The sequence below is a fragment of the Mesoplodon densirostris genome, chromosome 10 (genome assembly GCF_025265405.1).
Source record: "Mesoplodon densirostris isolate mMesDen1 chromosome 10, mMesDen1 primary haplotype, whole genome shotgun sequence".
In the NCBI taxonomy this organism is placed as follows: Eukaryota; Metazoa; Chordata; class Mammalia; order Artiodactyla; family Ziphiidae; genus Mesoplodon; species Mesoplodon densirostris.
The window spans coordinates 34,453,470-34,469,768 of NC_082670.1; the positions used below are offsets into that span (position 1 = coordinate 34,453,470).

Genomic DNA, 16,299 nt, shown 5'->3' on the forward strand with positions numbered 1-16,299 from the left:
CCAGGCTGGAGACAGGGTCGCCACCTGACGACTCCTAGATCCGAAAAGCAGTCCCTTCAGGAAACCCGTGTCTGGAAATCAAGGTTCCTTTTCTGGTCCCCTGGTTCCTCTGCAGGTCCTTTCAGGGCTCGCCTTGAGTGGTGCGATTTATGGGGAGCAGCATGTACTCTGAGAGGGCAAGTCTGGAAAGGAGACGCAGGCGGCTGCCTCTCCTGGCAGATACGACCCCCTCCCCCTCTTATTAATTCCCACTTTCCTGTCGGCCTGGAGCACCCTGGAGGGGCCACTTCTTTTTACCTGAAGCAGAGACAGGCATCTTACTTGATTTACAGGCTCCAGGGGCGGGTGGCTCCTCGGCTGGTTGCTAAGGTATCTTTTAAATGGAAATCAGGGTGGAGAGATATCACATATATCGTGCCAGCCATCTGCTAAATGTTGCCTCTTCTGTCTGGAACAGCTCGAGGTGGTTCTGGCAGGAAGGCAGGGCCAGGGGCTGGGGGAAGGGCGAGGAAAGTCTGTGGTCTCCACGTGGAGCGAAGGGACAGGAACTTTCCTTTTGTGCTGCTGTGTCTGCCGTGTCCCTTCGTTTCCCCCTTTCTGTCCTCATCGTTCTTTTTCTCCTTTGGTTTTAAATATAAAATCCCATCTGGAGCTTCTGATTACAAACCACCAGCCTAGTTCCACAACTCTACATGCATTGCCAGTGTATTTAATTGTGTGCGTGCGTGCGTGTGTATGTGTGTGACTCACTACCATCGGGCCTGACAGGTGGGTCTTTCTGAGCCAATTAGGCCTCAGCTTCTGAGAACGCCAGCAGCGTTCCTTCCAGGCCCATCCCCAAGCAGGAAACACAAGTGCCCAAATTTAGTTGAACAGCTGGGTTGTCACAGGTTACTAAGCAATCTCATGGTAGAGGCAGCCGGTTTCTACGTACACTAGGCACATGGAAGCCTCTAGAGGGGCCTCTTCTACTCTCAGGGAGGCCTGGAGCCAGACTATCCTGAGTTCAAATCATGATTCTTCTCAGGGGAGATGGGAGAGTTTGGGCAGGTCCAAGTCTCTTTGAACCTCACTTCCTGGTGGTTAAAACAGGGGTAGCAATACTCAGGCCATGAGGTATGGTAGATCAGGTTGCTCACTGCACAAGGCTGTTCAGCTAAGGAGGACTCCAGACGCCCAGTAGGGACACCTCTTTGCAATTACACCAGAGCATTTTTTTTTTTTTTTTTTTTTCCGTACGCGGGACTCTCACTGTTGTGGCCTCTCCGGTTGCGGAGCACAGGCTCCGGACGCGCAAGCTCAGCGGCCATGGCTCACGGGCCCAGCCGCTCCGCGGCATGTGGGATCTTCCCGAACCGGGGCACGAACCTGCATCCCCTGCATCGGCAGGCAGACTCTCAACCACTGCGCCACCAGGGAAACCCACACCAGAGCATCTTAATGGACTAGTGACAGCACTCACCTTGCAGAGTTGTTGTGAAAACCGAGTCCAGAAACCTAGGGAGGAAGGGAGGAGAACTGATCCTACCCTGGGTAAACTCCCGGAGACATGCTGATTCTCTCAGGCACTGCAGGGCCAGGGGAGACTGTTTCTCTTCCTCTCCAGCTCATCGCCTGATCCCTCTGGCAACTTCCCTGACTCGCCCCTCCCCTCCCCCCAGTCCTGGCTCATAGACATTCTGAGCAGACAAGCTTTTGCTCCTTTGTGGATGGATTCCTCCCATGAAGGCTGATTCTGACATTTGATACCAGCATCCATTTCATAGCCTCGCTTCTGATCCCCAGGCACCTCTCTCAGCTTTGGCCCCTCCTGCCTGCTTTCATCTGCTTCTTTGTTCCTGATACCAGCCTTCTACTCGTAATCCGCCACCTCTCCGTGGTCCCCTCCACCACCTACACCATTCCGAGATGATTAGAGGGACCTGGGTTACTCCTTCTAGCATTTGTTCAAATCTCCGCTCAAAAGAGAGATCCTCCCCACCCCGCCTAGGTGTGCACTAGTTGCCTGTTATCTACCCCACTCCCCTCACCTCCCTCCCAACTTGGGGTTTAAGCTGCTTTTTGTTGGCTATAAGAGTAATAAGTGACGGTTCTCAGAATACAATTTTAATTAAGATTCAATAGTCACTTCTTTGTCAGTAAGCTTCCACGCTGATTACTTAAAATATATTTACCCAGCTCTATTATGTCACAGATTTGAATTCATTAGATGTTTGTTAATCCTCAACAAACTCTTTTTTAAAATGTGGTTTGTTTAGCATAATTTACAGGGGCAAAACTGTTTGAAACCATGGGCCCCATGCAGGGTGTGCATCCCAAAGTGTCCAGATCGTTCCCGCTTGCTGCCACTGCCTTTGCTCTCTGCCGGAGGGCAGGCGACAGAGGCAGGGATGGAAAGGCCCAAGGATGCCGTAGGACAGGGCAGTCAGTCTATATCTCACTGATGCCGCCCAGGCTGGTCAGGCTTCCAGGACACAGGGCAGGGTCAGAGAGGGAGGAGAAAGAGGATCTGGAGGGACAGTGGAAGATACCCCCACAGGCCACCAACAGCCTCGGCTCTGGACTCAGATGCACTTGACAATGATTATTACCATTTCCTGTGTGTGCAGCGATGGGAAGATGTTGGAAAGTGCTGCTGAGCCTTGGAAACTGCGGTGTTTACTGACAAGAGCTCATGAGGAGGATGCCCTTCTCAAGGGGCCAGAGGCTTTGAGAGCCCTACCCCCCCATAAGCATACACATGCACATAGACACAGGCACGCGTGCACACAGCCACCTCCAGCTTAACTAGCAAGGGACCTCCTTGCGTGTGGCTATCCCTGTGTCCCCAGTGGGTGTAGGAGATACCACTCACCTCTCCTTGAGTAGATGAAGGGACCAGAGACCTCTGACCTCCCTGACTCTATGACCACAATGAGCCATATGCTTGAAAGCACACGGATGGCTCGCAGAAGATACTTCTGAAGCTTCTGCGTGACCAGGCCACTCCACGAAGATGGTTTTCTCAGCTGATTAGCCAAGTGAGCCCTGGACAGAGCTGATACAGAACTCAGAACCTCAGTGACAATGCCAGAAGCTCCCTTGGCTCAGCACCATATTTTATTCATTCACTCATTCGATACTGATTGGGCACTTACTACAAGTCGTGTGTGGTACTGGGTGTTGGGATACAGTGGTGGGTGGACAGGGTAGATAAATTCCCTGCCTTGTGGAGTTTCCAGTCTAGGGAGACAGATGTGTAAGTGATTAAGGAATTGTATAAGGGTGGTGAGCAATACGTAGGACAAGTATAGGGTGCTAAGGGGTCCATAGCAGGAAGGTCTGTTTTGATCTAGGTTTTGGAGAGGCTTCCTGGAGCAGGTGCCATTTAAGCTGAGCCTGGAGGTGGACTAGGAGCTTGGTCAGGCAGGAGTGGAGGTGGGGGAGAAACTGAGAAGAGAGCAGGGCTTGGAGGAAGTCCCGGAGGAAGATCAAGCCTGGCAATTATAAGTGAGAGAGGTTGAGTGTAGTCGAAGCAAGAAGAACGAAGGAAGAAAGAGTCGTGAGAAAGAAAGTGGAAAAATGGGCAGAACCAGCTCTTGCAAAGACTTGTCCTTGTGCTAAATATAAGAAGAGGGTCAAGGCAGATGGAAAAGATTCCTGTTTGCTTTATCAGGACCCAGCTAAGTATGGACCTAGAAGGCCATGCATTTGGGCATGGAGAAGGTGGCACAAAAGCTTCCACATGTAGACACCTCGGGGATGGATGTGCCTGGTGGGACCTGGGTCAGGGCAGGCTGGTACCCCTCAAGGAGGAGATGGGCGAGAGCAGGGACTGGAAGGGTGGGCTTTTGCTCATGGGAGCTCAGAGCAGAGCTGCATGGAAATAGGCACGTTGACAAAGGTTTTTAATGAGGGTGACCATAATGAAGAAGATGTAAAGAAAAGAAAATCCTCTGGAACAGAGGTGAGCAAATTTTTCTGTAAAGGGCAAGACAGCAAATATTTTAGGCGTTTGCTGGCCATATTCTGTCTGCTGCAACTACTTACTTCCACCATTGTAGCGTGAAAAAAGACATAGACCATATGCAAACATGAGCATGGGCATGTTCTAATAAAACTTTATTTACAAATATAGGTGGCAGGCTGGATTTGGCCCTTGGGCTACAGTTGGCTAACACCTGCTCTAACGGTGCTGTCCATTGTGGAAACTCATAGTCACATAAGGCTATTGAGCACTTGAAATGTGCTCTAAGTGTTAAATACACTTGGATTTTGAAGACTTAGTACAAATAAAAGAATGTTGAACATTTCATTCATAATTGTTTGTATTGATTACATGTTGAAATAATATTTTGGATATAGTGGGTTAAGTAAAATACATGATCAAATTGATTTCACTTGTTTCTTTTCACTTTTTTAATATGGCCATGTAATTTAATATGTAATTTAAAATTATATTCGTGGCTCGTATTATGTTTCTATTGGACAGTGCTGTTCAGGAATAACACTCACTACAGATTAAATACAGAGTAAATCTCACCCTGAAACGGTGGGAAATTTACCCTTAAAGAGACACAATGATGGAACTCAAATCTTCACAATAAAGTCATATCTGATTGGAATAGGTTTTTAAATTTACGATGTATCTTTTTTTTTATCAGTTAGTTGTTTTGTCTGCATCTCTGCTCCTTAAACTGGGAGCAATAGAGCTCTACTTCCTCAAGGCATTAATAGTTGTTACGCAAAAAAATAGGAGTGTATTTCGCTTAAAAAAAGGAGCAATGCAGAATTAAACATTAATTCAAATTTCTTTACTGCCACAGAATTTCTCAACACTTCTACGAACTTGCTAGTGCAGAGAGAGCTTTTGCAAGGGTGAGCAAGAGTGGGCTGTGCTTCCCATTTCAGTGGCCTTAGGAGCCTTCCTTGCAGAACCCTAATTAGCACTCCTAGAAGGCAAATCGAGAGCTGTTGGTCTGTGTGATGCTACACAGCCAGTGTGCAATGATTTTCCAAAAGTCCAACTCAGTTGATGTTCTTAGTACTACATAAATAGAGCCACATGGAATAATGATGAAACTGTAAGATTTGGAGATTCAAAGACCTGATCCAAAGCCCTGTTCCTTCCTTCCCTGGATAGTCATTCTCACAAAAGCACCTACTATGCGACAGGCAGTGCTATAGGCCTTTTATTCAGTGGTGAATAAAAACAAGCCCCAACCGTTTGGGACTTTTTTGCCAGTGCAGAAGACAAACAATAACAAGACACGTAGGTGAAACGTACAGTAGCTTAGATAGTGATCAATTCCAAGGAGAAAACGCAGAGCAAGGAAGAGGGATGTGCACAGAGGGTAGGGCCTTGGTGAGAAGGTGACTTTTGCTTAAGGACCTGAAGGAGGTTCTTAGGCCATGGACAAGTCCTCATCTATATACACAGATAAGCCCTTCCCCGTGAAGGGTGTTCCTGAAGCCCAGATGAGGTGATGTATATGAAGGTCCGGGCAGGGGACCCAGCACATACTAAGTGCTCAGAAGAAGTCCATGCCTTGGCTTCCCATCCCACCCCCTTCTTCACCTCCCTGAACTCCCAGAGATTCACCCACTATGTGGATTCTCCATGGTGAAGAACTTACCCAAAGCCAGTTCCCCACTAACCCTGGCATCTCCCAGGGACAGCTCTCTCCTTGTCCATGTTCTTGTTCTTAGGGAATGCTGGTCCAATTTGATTTCATGCTGAGCCTAATCCAATTAAGAGGGCAAAACCGCTTCAAAATACAGCCATAAAACACTTTTAAAATCCAATGATTATTCAATGAACCACTGGTATGGAATTATCCATCCATGCATCCATCCAACAAATATTTACTGAGCATCTACTATGTTCCAGGCACTGTGCTAGATGTGCAGGTTATAGCAATTAACGAAATAGACAAAAGTACCTGCCCTCGTGGAACTGATATTCTAGTGAGGGAGATAGAAAATATTCCATAAACATAATTAATAAGTAATTAAATAGTCTGTTCCAAGGTGATAAGAGCTAAGGAGAAAGGAAAAAGTAGAATTGTATTGGAGGGACTGGTTGAAGAGATTACACCCGTGTGAGCAGATGCTACTCTACTGCTCCCCAAGGCAGGGGATGGGTGTGAGGGAGGAAGCTCTGGGCCAGGGCTTTAGGAAGTCGCCTCCTGATCCTGATCTTGTGTCCCTCCCTTCCAGGCGCCGCGGCCTGAGTGACCAGACCATGGAGACCCTGCTTGGTGGCCTGCTGGCGTTTGTCATGGCGTTTGCCGTGGTCGACGCCTGCCCCAAGTACTGTGTCTGCCAGAACCTGTCTGAGTCACTGGGGACCCTGTGCCCCTCCAAGGGGCTGCTCTTCGTACCCCCTGACATCGACCGGCGGACGGTGGAGCTGCGTCTGGGCGGCAACTTTATCATCCACATCGGCCGCCAGGACTTCGCCAACATGACGGGGCTGGTGGACCTGACATTGTCCAGGAACACCATCAGCCACATCCAGCCCTTCTCCTTCCTGGACCTCGAGAGCCTGCGCTCCCTGCACCTCGACAGCAACCGGCTGCCCAGCCTCGGGGAGGACACCCTGCGGGGCCTGGTCAACCTGCAGCACCTCATCGTGAACAACAACCAGCTGGGAGGCATCGCAGACGAGGCCTTCGAGGACTTCCTGCTGACGCTGGAGGATCTGGACCTCTCCTACAACAACCTCCACGGCCTGCCCTGGGGCTCCGTGAGGCGCATGGTCAACCTGCACCAGCTGAGCCTGGACCACAACCTGCTGGACCACATCACCGAGGGCACCTTCTCTGACCTGCAGAAACTGGCCCGCCTGGACCTCACCTCCAACCGGCTGCAGAAGCTGCCCCCGGACCCCATCTTCGCCCACTCCCAGGCCTCTGCCCTGACGGCCACACCCTTCGCTCCACCCCTGTCCTTTAGTTTTGGGGGAAACCCACTGCACTGTAACTGCGAGCTTCTCTGGCTGCGGAGGCTCGAGCGGGACGATGACCAGGAGACTTGTGGCTCCCCGGGGGGCCTCAAGGGCCGCTACTTCTGGCACGTGCGCGAAGAGGAGTTTGTGTGCGAACCGCCTCTCATCACCCAGCACACGCACAAGCTGCTGGTCCTGGAGGGCCAGGCGGCCACACTCAAGTGCAAGGCCATTGGGGACCCCAGCCCCCTCATCCACTGGGTGGCCCCCGATGACCGCCTGGTGGCGAACTCCTCCAGGACTGCCGTGTATGACAACGGCACCCTGGACATCCTCGTCACCACGTCTCAGGACAGCGGCGCCTTCACCTGCATCGCTGCCAACGCCGCCGGGGAGGCCACGGCCGCAGTGGAGGTCTCCATTGTCCAGCTGCCACACCTCAGCAACAGCACCAGCCGCACGGCGTCCCCCAAGTCCCGCCTCTCGGACATCACTGGCTCCAGCAAGACCAGCCGGGGAGGTGGAGGTAGTGGGGCCGGGGAGCCTCCCAAAAGCCCGCCGGAACGGGCTGTGCTGGTGTCCGATGTGACCACCACCTCAGCCCTGGTCAAGTGGTCGGTCAGCAAGTCCGCCCCCCGGGTGAAGATGTACCAGCTGCAGTACAACTGCTCCGACGATGAGGTACTGATTTACAGGTGAGCCCGGGACTGCGGCAACACGGGGAGGTGTCTGGCTGGGCCAGGAGGAAATGATGGGGAGGGTTTTGAGCTGTTCCCACCTATGCTCCACCTCCCCAGAGGTGTCTGTGGGATTCTGGGGACAAACTGCGCCATGTGTGCAGGTGAGAGGAAGTAGAATGAACATTACCTACAAGTTTAAGAAGAGGGGACCCCACACGGGCAGCCCGAAGAGATGTGTATGTCGGAGGACCCTACCTCCCAGGGCCGTGACTGTGGTAGGTGGTCTCGTGGCTGTGAGCCTCAGAACTTTCTGTTTTGAGCCTCAGATGGAGGGCACACGATAACAATGAGCAGAACTCTTGGCCAAAGAATCTGACTCCTTCAAGGAGGGATGAATCTGACCTTCACCTGGACTTGTAGGCAGTCACGGTTAAGGTCAGGAGGTGTAAAATTCAGATCATCACTCTGCCACTTGCTAGTCATTTAATTCTCTTGCCCTGCCTCAGTTGTCCTCATCCGTACAATGGGGATAATCTGCACCTGACTTGGTCAGCAGGTAATCTCAACTCAAACTGGCTGAAAAAAAGAAAAAGGGAGAGGTAATGTGTTGGCTCATGTAATTGAAAACTCAGGGACCTACCTGCCTCAGGGTAGATCAAAGGCCTCACAAACATCCTGCATTCTCAGTTTCTTAGCTTCCCTAAGTTTCATTTTTCTTCTGGTTTGGCTTCACCCTCAGACAACCTCTTTCCTCTGGGCAGCCCTAGAAGGAGAAGAGCATCCATGTCCCAGTTGGTCCTGCAGAAGCCCTGGATGAGCTCTGATTAACCAGAGCAGGTCATGTGAGCCTACTGAATATTAGAGGTGGGGTCATCCTGCCCACCTGTCCTGACCACTCTGGGCGTCAGTCTCGTCATCTGGAAATGGAGACATTGATGTTCGTCTCCTTCTGTGATAATCCAAGGGCCATTTCCTAGGCTGATAGAAAGGGAGATTAAGACTGAAAAGCTGGGGGCCTCCCTGGTGGCGCAGTGGTTGAGAGTCCGCCTGCCGATGCAGGGGATATGGGTTCGTGCCCCGGTCTGGGAGGATCCCATGTGCCGCGGAGCAGCTGGGCCCGTGAGCCATGGCCACTGAGCCTGCGCGTCCGGAGCCTGTGCTCCGCAACGGGAGAGGCCACAACAGTGAGAGGCCCGCATACCGCAAAAAAAAAAAAAAAAAAAAAAAAAAAAAGACTGATAAGCTGCAACAGAGTTGCCTACGTTTTTTGGAGGGAGGGAGGCGCCCACAGATGATGTTCCAGGCCAAAGGGTCGGGGGCTGACCACAGGTGTGTTTCCTTCTTGGCCAGCCTCAGCTTGTGTTAAACATGACAGGCATGGCCTAGAATCTTACAGCTCAAGGAATGCATGGTTTCTTTTGAAATCCTGTGTTTTATTGTATGCATTTAAAATGATTATTCTGAGAGGGGATCCCATATACTTCGCCAGACAGCTGAAGCATCCATGGTACAAGAGAGGTCAAGAGCCTTGATCTGTCAATGAGGTTTCTTCCAGCTCTGACTTTCTCAGTTGATGAATCGGTCTCTGGATGGGAAGGTGTGGGGAAAGGAAGGCATTTATTCACCAAATGGAGTCCATGAGATGGAGGGTGGGTGCACCATGGAAGCTGCAGGAGCCAAGGAACTTCCCTTACCTGGCGTCATATGTGTGGCTTGTCTGGAGAGCAGCTTCATTCTCAGGATGTAGAGAAAACAGCATTAGAACTTAACTGAAGTATATGCATGTCATATATATATATATATATATATATATGAAATTAAACAATATATGTTATGTATTCATATATATATGAAATTAAACAATCTGCATACATATTTTTCCTACTTATAAAAGTAATAGTCTTTGTAGAAAATTTGGAACATAGACAAAATGATAAAGAGAGAGAAAAAAATGACCTGTAATCCCACCACTCAAAATTAACCAGGAGCATTTGGCCTCTAAATTTTATTTCAGTTCAAAACAATACTTATGAACAATCTAGTGTGTCCTTTTGTTTCTTAATTCTTTCCACTCAACATTGTAGCTTGCTTAGATCTCATGGTATTAAAGTACTTTTCATTTGGCTATACCGTAATTTATTTAATCGGTCTTCTATTGTTGGACATTTAGGTTGTTTCCATTTTTCAATATTAAAAGTAGTGCAGCAAAGACAAAAAAGTAATGCAGCAATGCATGTATCTTTGTACATAAATACATTTGTGCAACTTCAGTGATTTCCTTAGCATATTTTCTTAAGTGTTGAATCACTGGTTTCACGGGTAAATTATAACCTTTATACATTGCATATAAACATTTATTTATCCTCTCACCAGTGGAAGGTGACAGTGCCCATGTGACCGCACCCTTGCCAATTATAGACTATATAATTACTTTCATTTTTGCCAATCTCATAGGTGAAAAATGGACCTTGCTTTAATTTGCATTTCTTTGATACCTTGTGAGGTTGACCTTTTGAAAATAAGTATATTTCTTCACTTGTGAATTTATTATATGGTTTTGACTTTGACATAAAGTGTAAAGGCAAAAAGCTACCAGCTCTGAGGCTTGCAAAAGCGCAGGATGAAGGGACATGCAATTTGTGAGGGGGAGATACAGACATCAAGGTGGCAGCAAGCCAAAGTTGCCAAGATGGCACCCCTCCCTGGGGGTCTCAGAAACCCTCCGAGGGCCACGGGAGGGGTCGGAGGCATACTTCTGAATACTCAAAGCTGAATTCAAAGTGCTTTTATTTGGTGGTTGAGATCCTGGAGACACTAGCTTTATAGATAGAAATATAGGCACACCTCAGAGATATTTTGGGTTGGGTTCCAGACCACGGCAATAAAGTGAATATTGCCATTAAGCGAGCCGCATGAATTTTTTTGGTTTCCCAGTGTATATAAAAGTTATGCTTACACTATAGTGTAGTCTATTGCGTATAACAGCATTATGTCTAAAAAAAAGTACAAACTTTAATTAAAAAATACTTTATTGCTAAAATATGCTAACCATCATCTGAGCCTTCAGTGGGTCCTAGTAGTAATGTCAGAGATCACTGATCACAGACACCATAACAAATATAATAATAATGAAAATGTTTGAAATTTTGCGAGAATTACCAAAATGTGACACAGAGGTATGAAGTGAGCAAATGCTGTTAGAAAAATATCCCCTATAGAATTCCTCAATGCAGCGTTGCCCCAAATCTTCAATTTGTAAAAAACATTATTTGCAAAGTGCAATAAAGCAACGTGCAATAAAATGAAGTAAATGGAAACATCAGAAATCTTAGGGAAAAAATGCAGATAACAATGCAGATTTCCCTTTATTGTGGTCTTGAAGATTAGAAGAGAAGCAGCGTGGAAAGCTCTCCAAACAGTGCAGGCACGTAATAGTAAGCGTTCAAGGAATACGAATTATTATTATTATTGTTATTAGCAATAGTGACGGTGGTACTAACAGTAATGGTGAGAGTTGAGACCCTTATCTTGTCTGCCATCCTGGGCGAGCAACGGGAGGAGTATGGTTAGAAGCTGGATTTCCAAAATTTAGAGAAAAAGGACCGCGTGAGTCTGTAGCCAGATAATAGTAACAGCAATCACCAGACAACATTCTTGCCAGCTTACTGTGGGTTTCAATGTAGCTTTCCAAGAAGTAAATATCTCATTTAAATCTCCTGGACATACCAAGAAATATAAAAGACCAAAAGAATTAAAACTCTCCCAAGGTTGTGCAGCCAGAGAGAGGCAGGACTGATCTGAACACAGGCCTCTGGTTTCAGTGCCTAGACTTAGCCACCATGGCTGTGCTGCCCTCACCCTAACAGTGAAGCTGGCTGTTAGGACAGATGGGAGACTCCAAGAAGGATACAGTGGATTTTTAGAAAGCAAACTGTCCCCATAAGAAAGAAGAGACACCAGTGGGCTGCACTGTAGCTCTGTGACACGCTTGGCCTTCAAGAGGGATGTGTACAAAAGAGGGGCAGAAAGGCTTCTATCCAAAGAGGAACACACACTGTACAGAGGGCAGGGCTTTTAATCCATGTTCATAGCAGGAAGGACAAATGTGCTGGTTGGGAGGGAGGCTGCAGGAAGACTAGACAAGAGCCACAGGGAAAGCTGCACAGTTTCCAATTGGCCTCCACCTTCCCCGACAAGAACAGGGCCAGTGATAATGGTACACACCTGTGCTGAGAGCTTACTTGAAGCGGGCACTATTCTGAGGGCTCTATGTGTACTAACTCATTGAGCTTCCTCAAAACCCCAGGAGGGGAGAACTATTGTTATTCCACTTCCCATATAAGAAACTTGCCCAAGGTGTTACATGGAAAGTAGCAGAGACAGAACCGGAATCCAGGCAACATGGGAAGGGCAAGACCAATGCTCAAGGAGGAAACCAAGACCAACAGAGACACATCACACGTACCCCAAGGGTCACATCCCAGGACTAGAGGACACTAGCTGAGTTTCCCAAGCCCATGGGGGTGGGCCTGAGACAGCATGGACAGAAAGAGAAGTGCCCAAGATGGGAAAAGGGTGGATAGTCTCCTTTTGAAGACTAGACCCCATAAAGCATAGGATGCTAGGCTTGGCAGAATTGCTCAACAGATGTCTATAAGCCCTTTGCAAAGAATGCTGATTGCCAGGGCCCAGCATGGGTTCCCAGGGGACAAATCCTGCCTAAGTATTCAGCTGTCTTCAGGGGACACTATGCCCCAGTATTTCTTTCTTTTTTTTGTAATTGAAGTATAGTTGATGTACAATATTACATAATTTACAGGTGTACAACATAGTGATTCACAATTTTTAAAGGTTATATTCCATTTATAGTTTCTACAAAACACTGGCTATATTCCCTGTGTTGTACAATATATCATTGTAGCTTATTTGTTTTAAGCATAATGGTTTGTGCTTCTTAATCTCCTACCCCACTCTTGCCCCTCCCACCCACTGGTAACCACTAGTTTGTTCTCTATATCTGTGAGCCTGTTTCTTTTTTGTTATATTCACTAGTTTGTGACCCAGTAGTTCTTTTAATCTGCCTCCTTGTCATTCACGAGGGCAGCCCTCCTCAGTGACATCCCTCCTGACACAGGATTCTCCACGAGACCCCCACCCCTGTGCACCTCCAAGGGGGAAGTGGGCCAGAACCTCTGGGGTGATAGATGCTATTGGAAAACATCCTAGGAGTTTCCATAGCTGTGACTCACTGCCGTAAACAGAGCGCATCACAATTGTAAAGGACACTTGACAAAAATCTCACCCTGTGTTTGGGCCAAAATGGAGATGTGTGAACTGGTGAAGTGGACTTGTAACTGGTCAAGTAATCAGGTTGCTTAACAAATTGATGTGAGCATGGGAGAAAGCCTCTGCCTTGTGCCCATACCTGCCCCCATTCTGTACTGCTCAGTATGTTTTCTTATTGACATGGATAATGACACAGAAAATATGTATTCTCTTTCGGTTCAAAAACTCAACTGCATGAGTTCAAGGTGAGGCACATCTGGCTTGACTGGAATTTTGTGTGGCATCGGCTCAGAGTTCTAGCTGATCTCAAGGACATCATAGCCGCAAAGTGATGGAGCTGCCAAGACTCCTGTAATTTTGGGTTGTATTAACAGAGGTGAAGTGCTCAGGTCATGGGAGGTTACGATTTTAATCACTGAATCATTCAAGCTGGTCGGAGTGGAGCTGTAACACGTTTAATGCAGGATGACAGAGTCTCAAGGAATTTTCTTTACCAATGGCAATATATCCAGAGATCTATTGATGAGAATGGGATTCTAGAATCTTGTGAGATAGGCAGAGGTTACCTTGGAGATGACAGGATTTGGGAAAGGAGTCATATATCCCTTAATTTATTCAAAGAATGTATGAGTAGGAGAGAGGAACACACACACACACACACACACACACACACGAAAGCAGGCACGGACCCATTACAATAAAAAAATTCCAGTAGCAGCGTCCGTATCTACCTCTCTCATTGCTCTCCATCTGGCTGCAAAATGATTTGGCTTGTGTCTTTCTTCCTCTCTAGCATGTGCTATTCATACCTACTCATCTCTGTATCCCCAGCTCCTAGTAAGTCCTGGCCCACAACAGCTATTGAGTCAACACCTGGTGAACTGAACAGAATGGAAATGAACATCAGAGCTGCCCAACAGCAGAATAAACAAGGGCTGCCATAAGGTAGTGAGCTGCCCATACCAGAACGGTTCAAGCAGAACCCGGCTAACTCCATGCCAGGGATGCCGAATGGTCAGCCTAACTGTAACACTTAACTTAAGTGAGCCCACCCTGATGGTCTATGGCTCTGTTTTCTTATTATTCCACGATCAAGACAATATGGTTACCACACTTGCTAAATCCACCTGCTTTTGCCAGTTGGGGCCACATGGCATCTTGCCTCTCAGGGTTAGGGTGCCCTGTCTCACAGGGGTTTAAGCCCTGGGGCCTGAGGCCACAGGCAGGGACCTTGGAGGAGACTCAGTTGTCCAGCCAGATTGGACACATCATTGACAGGTCACCATTGACCCACACCATGGGCCTACAGAAGCCCTGGGGGCTGTGAGCTGCGTCTGAAGCATCAGGTTCTATTCTATATACCAGGAAGGGGGAGCAGAGGCATGGTTCGTTCCAAGCCATGGATAACTTAGGATTTGAATTTGCCTATGAAATAGTGTCTTGCTTTTATTTTTTTTAATCAGATAATTAGCTCCCTAATTATCTAATGGTTTTTGCTGACTTCCCAAGCCATTTGCCTTCCCTGAGTACATACGGCTGAGCCCTGCCAGCAGCCCTGGGTCATGCTGGACACGTACAGTCCGCAAGTGAGGCCTGGCCTGTTTTCCCGTGGGACTGGGGAGGGCCAGCTCCCCCATCTGTCTTCCCCAGGGCTTGCCCTTTCAGGATGTGGCTGGCATTAATGGGGGCAGTGTCAGGGGGTTGGGGAGGAGTCATTGAAGGGAAGAGGAAGGATGGCGAGAGGGGAGTCAGAAAGAAGGGGGCCTCCCCTTGCGCATGAGAAAGCAGAAGCCCATCCCAGCTCTGCTTCATCCCCCGTGTGACGTGGTAAGTTAAGTGCCCTGCATGTCATTAGCAGCCCAAATGACATTCACAAACACTTGCCTCCAGGCATGATGTTGGAACAGTCCCCAGGAGGGCCAGGGGAACAGCCAGCATACTTCTATAGCACAGTGTGGAATTAGCCGGGATGCAACCTTGTCTTTGTGCAGCTTATTCTGCTGTCATCATCTCCGTGTAGAAAAAGTGAGGGGTTATGAGGCAAGAGACCTGAAGGTGGTAGAAGATAGTGACCATTCCATGCCCCGACCCCTAATTATCTTCAGACCCCCCTTTCCATGCCATATTCTTCCATGATTGTCAGACATACTCCCCACCCTGGGGGAGACTGAACCACCCCACATAGTTTTGCAGGGCTGGGGTTGGGGCATTGTTTTTTCACTGTTGCTCTGTTTCCCATCTGGGGAAAGAATAAAATGGCAGATTCAGCCAGTTTCTACCCCATCAGGATCTTATGAATCAACACCTCAGTTTGTCCCCCCTACCCCATGAAAATGTAGCCCTCTCCACCTTGGGGTGGAGGGAAATTTACTGATGAACCTGGGATCTTGTGGATATGGGGAGAAACTGCTAGGGACAGGTGCTCCCTAAAGGAAGGGTCATGCCATATGCAAAATCTGACACCTATGCAGGGGGAAGTTTCCTTGACTCAGCTGCTTCTTTGACATCTCAGCTTCTCCTGAAACAATGGATTGAACCCCGACAGGCAGAGGAAAAAAAGGTATAAAGGAGGAAATTGGGGTGGGTGGGGTAGAAAGATCCCCATCAACTCCCTGGTCAGAGCCAGATCGGCCTGCCTTGGGTTTTACATTTTTCTAAATTTCTTTTACATTGCTTGACAATTGAAATCTGACATCCACAAGTGGAGATGGACAGGACAAATATTATACCCATTTTATAGATGGTGAAACTAAGTCTTTAATGAATTGAGCGGATTTCCCAAGGTTCCACAAAGCAAAGACTAGAAATGTGGTGTCCTACATCCAATGCCAGGTACCATGCTGTGGGGCACATCTCACAGATATCTCAAGGAGTTTTCCTTAAGGCTGGAGACTTGGGCTGGGGGGCACCAACTATAACTTCTTTTTCTCGGAAGGATGGGGTAACCCACTGGGAGTCTGCTGAGATTTTCTCTTCCAGCTTTAGTTGCTTTCCCCACATTTCTAAGGCCTAGCCGTGGCAATTAGGATGAATAGAAAACTTAACCTAATGAGATTTAAGTTCATAAGGGTTTATGTCTCTTGTGTAAGAGAAGTCCAGTGGAAGAGAGTTTAGCCTGGGTTTCTGAGAAGTATGGCCACCAAGGGCCCAGCTCCTACCTCTCTGATCTGCCATCCTCAGCACACAGTTTCTGTCCTTAAGGTTCCCTCATGGTGCAAAATGGCTGCCGGCACTCTAGCTTTCACATCTCCTTTCTATACAGCAGGAAAGATAAAAAGCTGAAGGGCCAGAGGGCAAAGGGGAAGAGATTCTCTGAAGCTCTACTCAATAACTTCTGCTTATATCTCTTTTGGCCACACATGTCTGCAAGGGAGGCTGGGAAATGTAGTTTTCTAAAACTAGGCA

The 16,299-nt window shown here is 48.0% G+C and overlaps 1 protein-coding gene across 1 annotated transcript in view; it reads left to right on the top strand.

Moving 5' to 3' along the window:
• The first annotated feature begins 6,223 nt into the window (after positions 1 to 6,223).
• The window catches only part of LRFN2 (leucine rich repeat and fibronectin type III domain containing 2), a 36,374-nt gene continuing 26,298 nt past the window's right edge, over positions 6,224 to 16,299 (top strand). The window contains exon 1 of the mRNA XM_060110633.1: positions 6,224 to 7,623. Coding sequence (XP_059966616.1) covers positions 6,224 to 7,623 — 1,400 coding nt within the window. The remainder of the gene's footprint in view (positions 7,624 to 16,299) is intronic.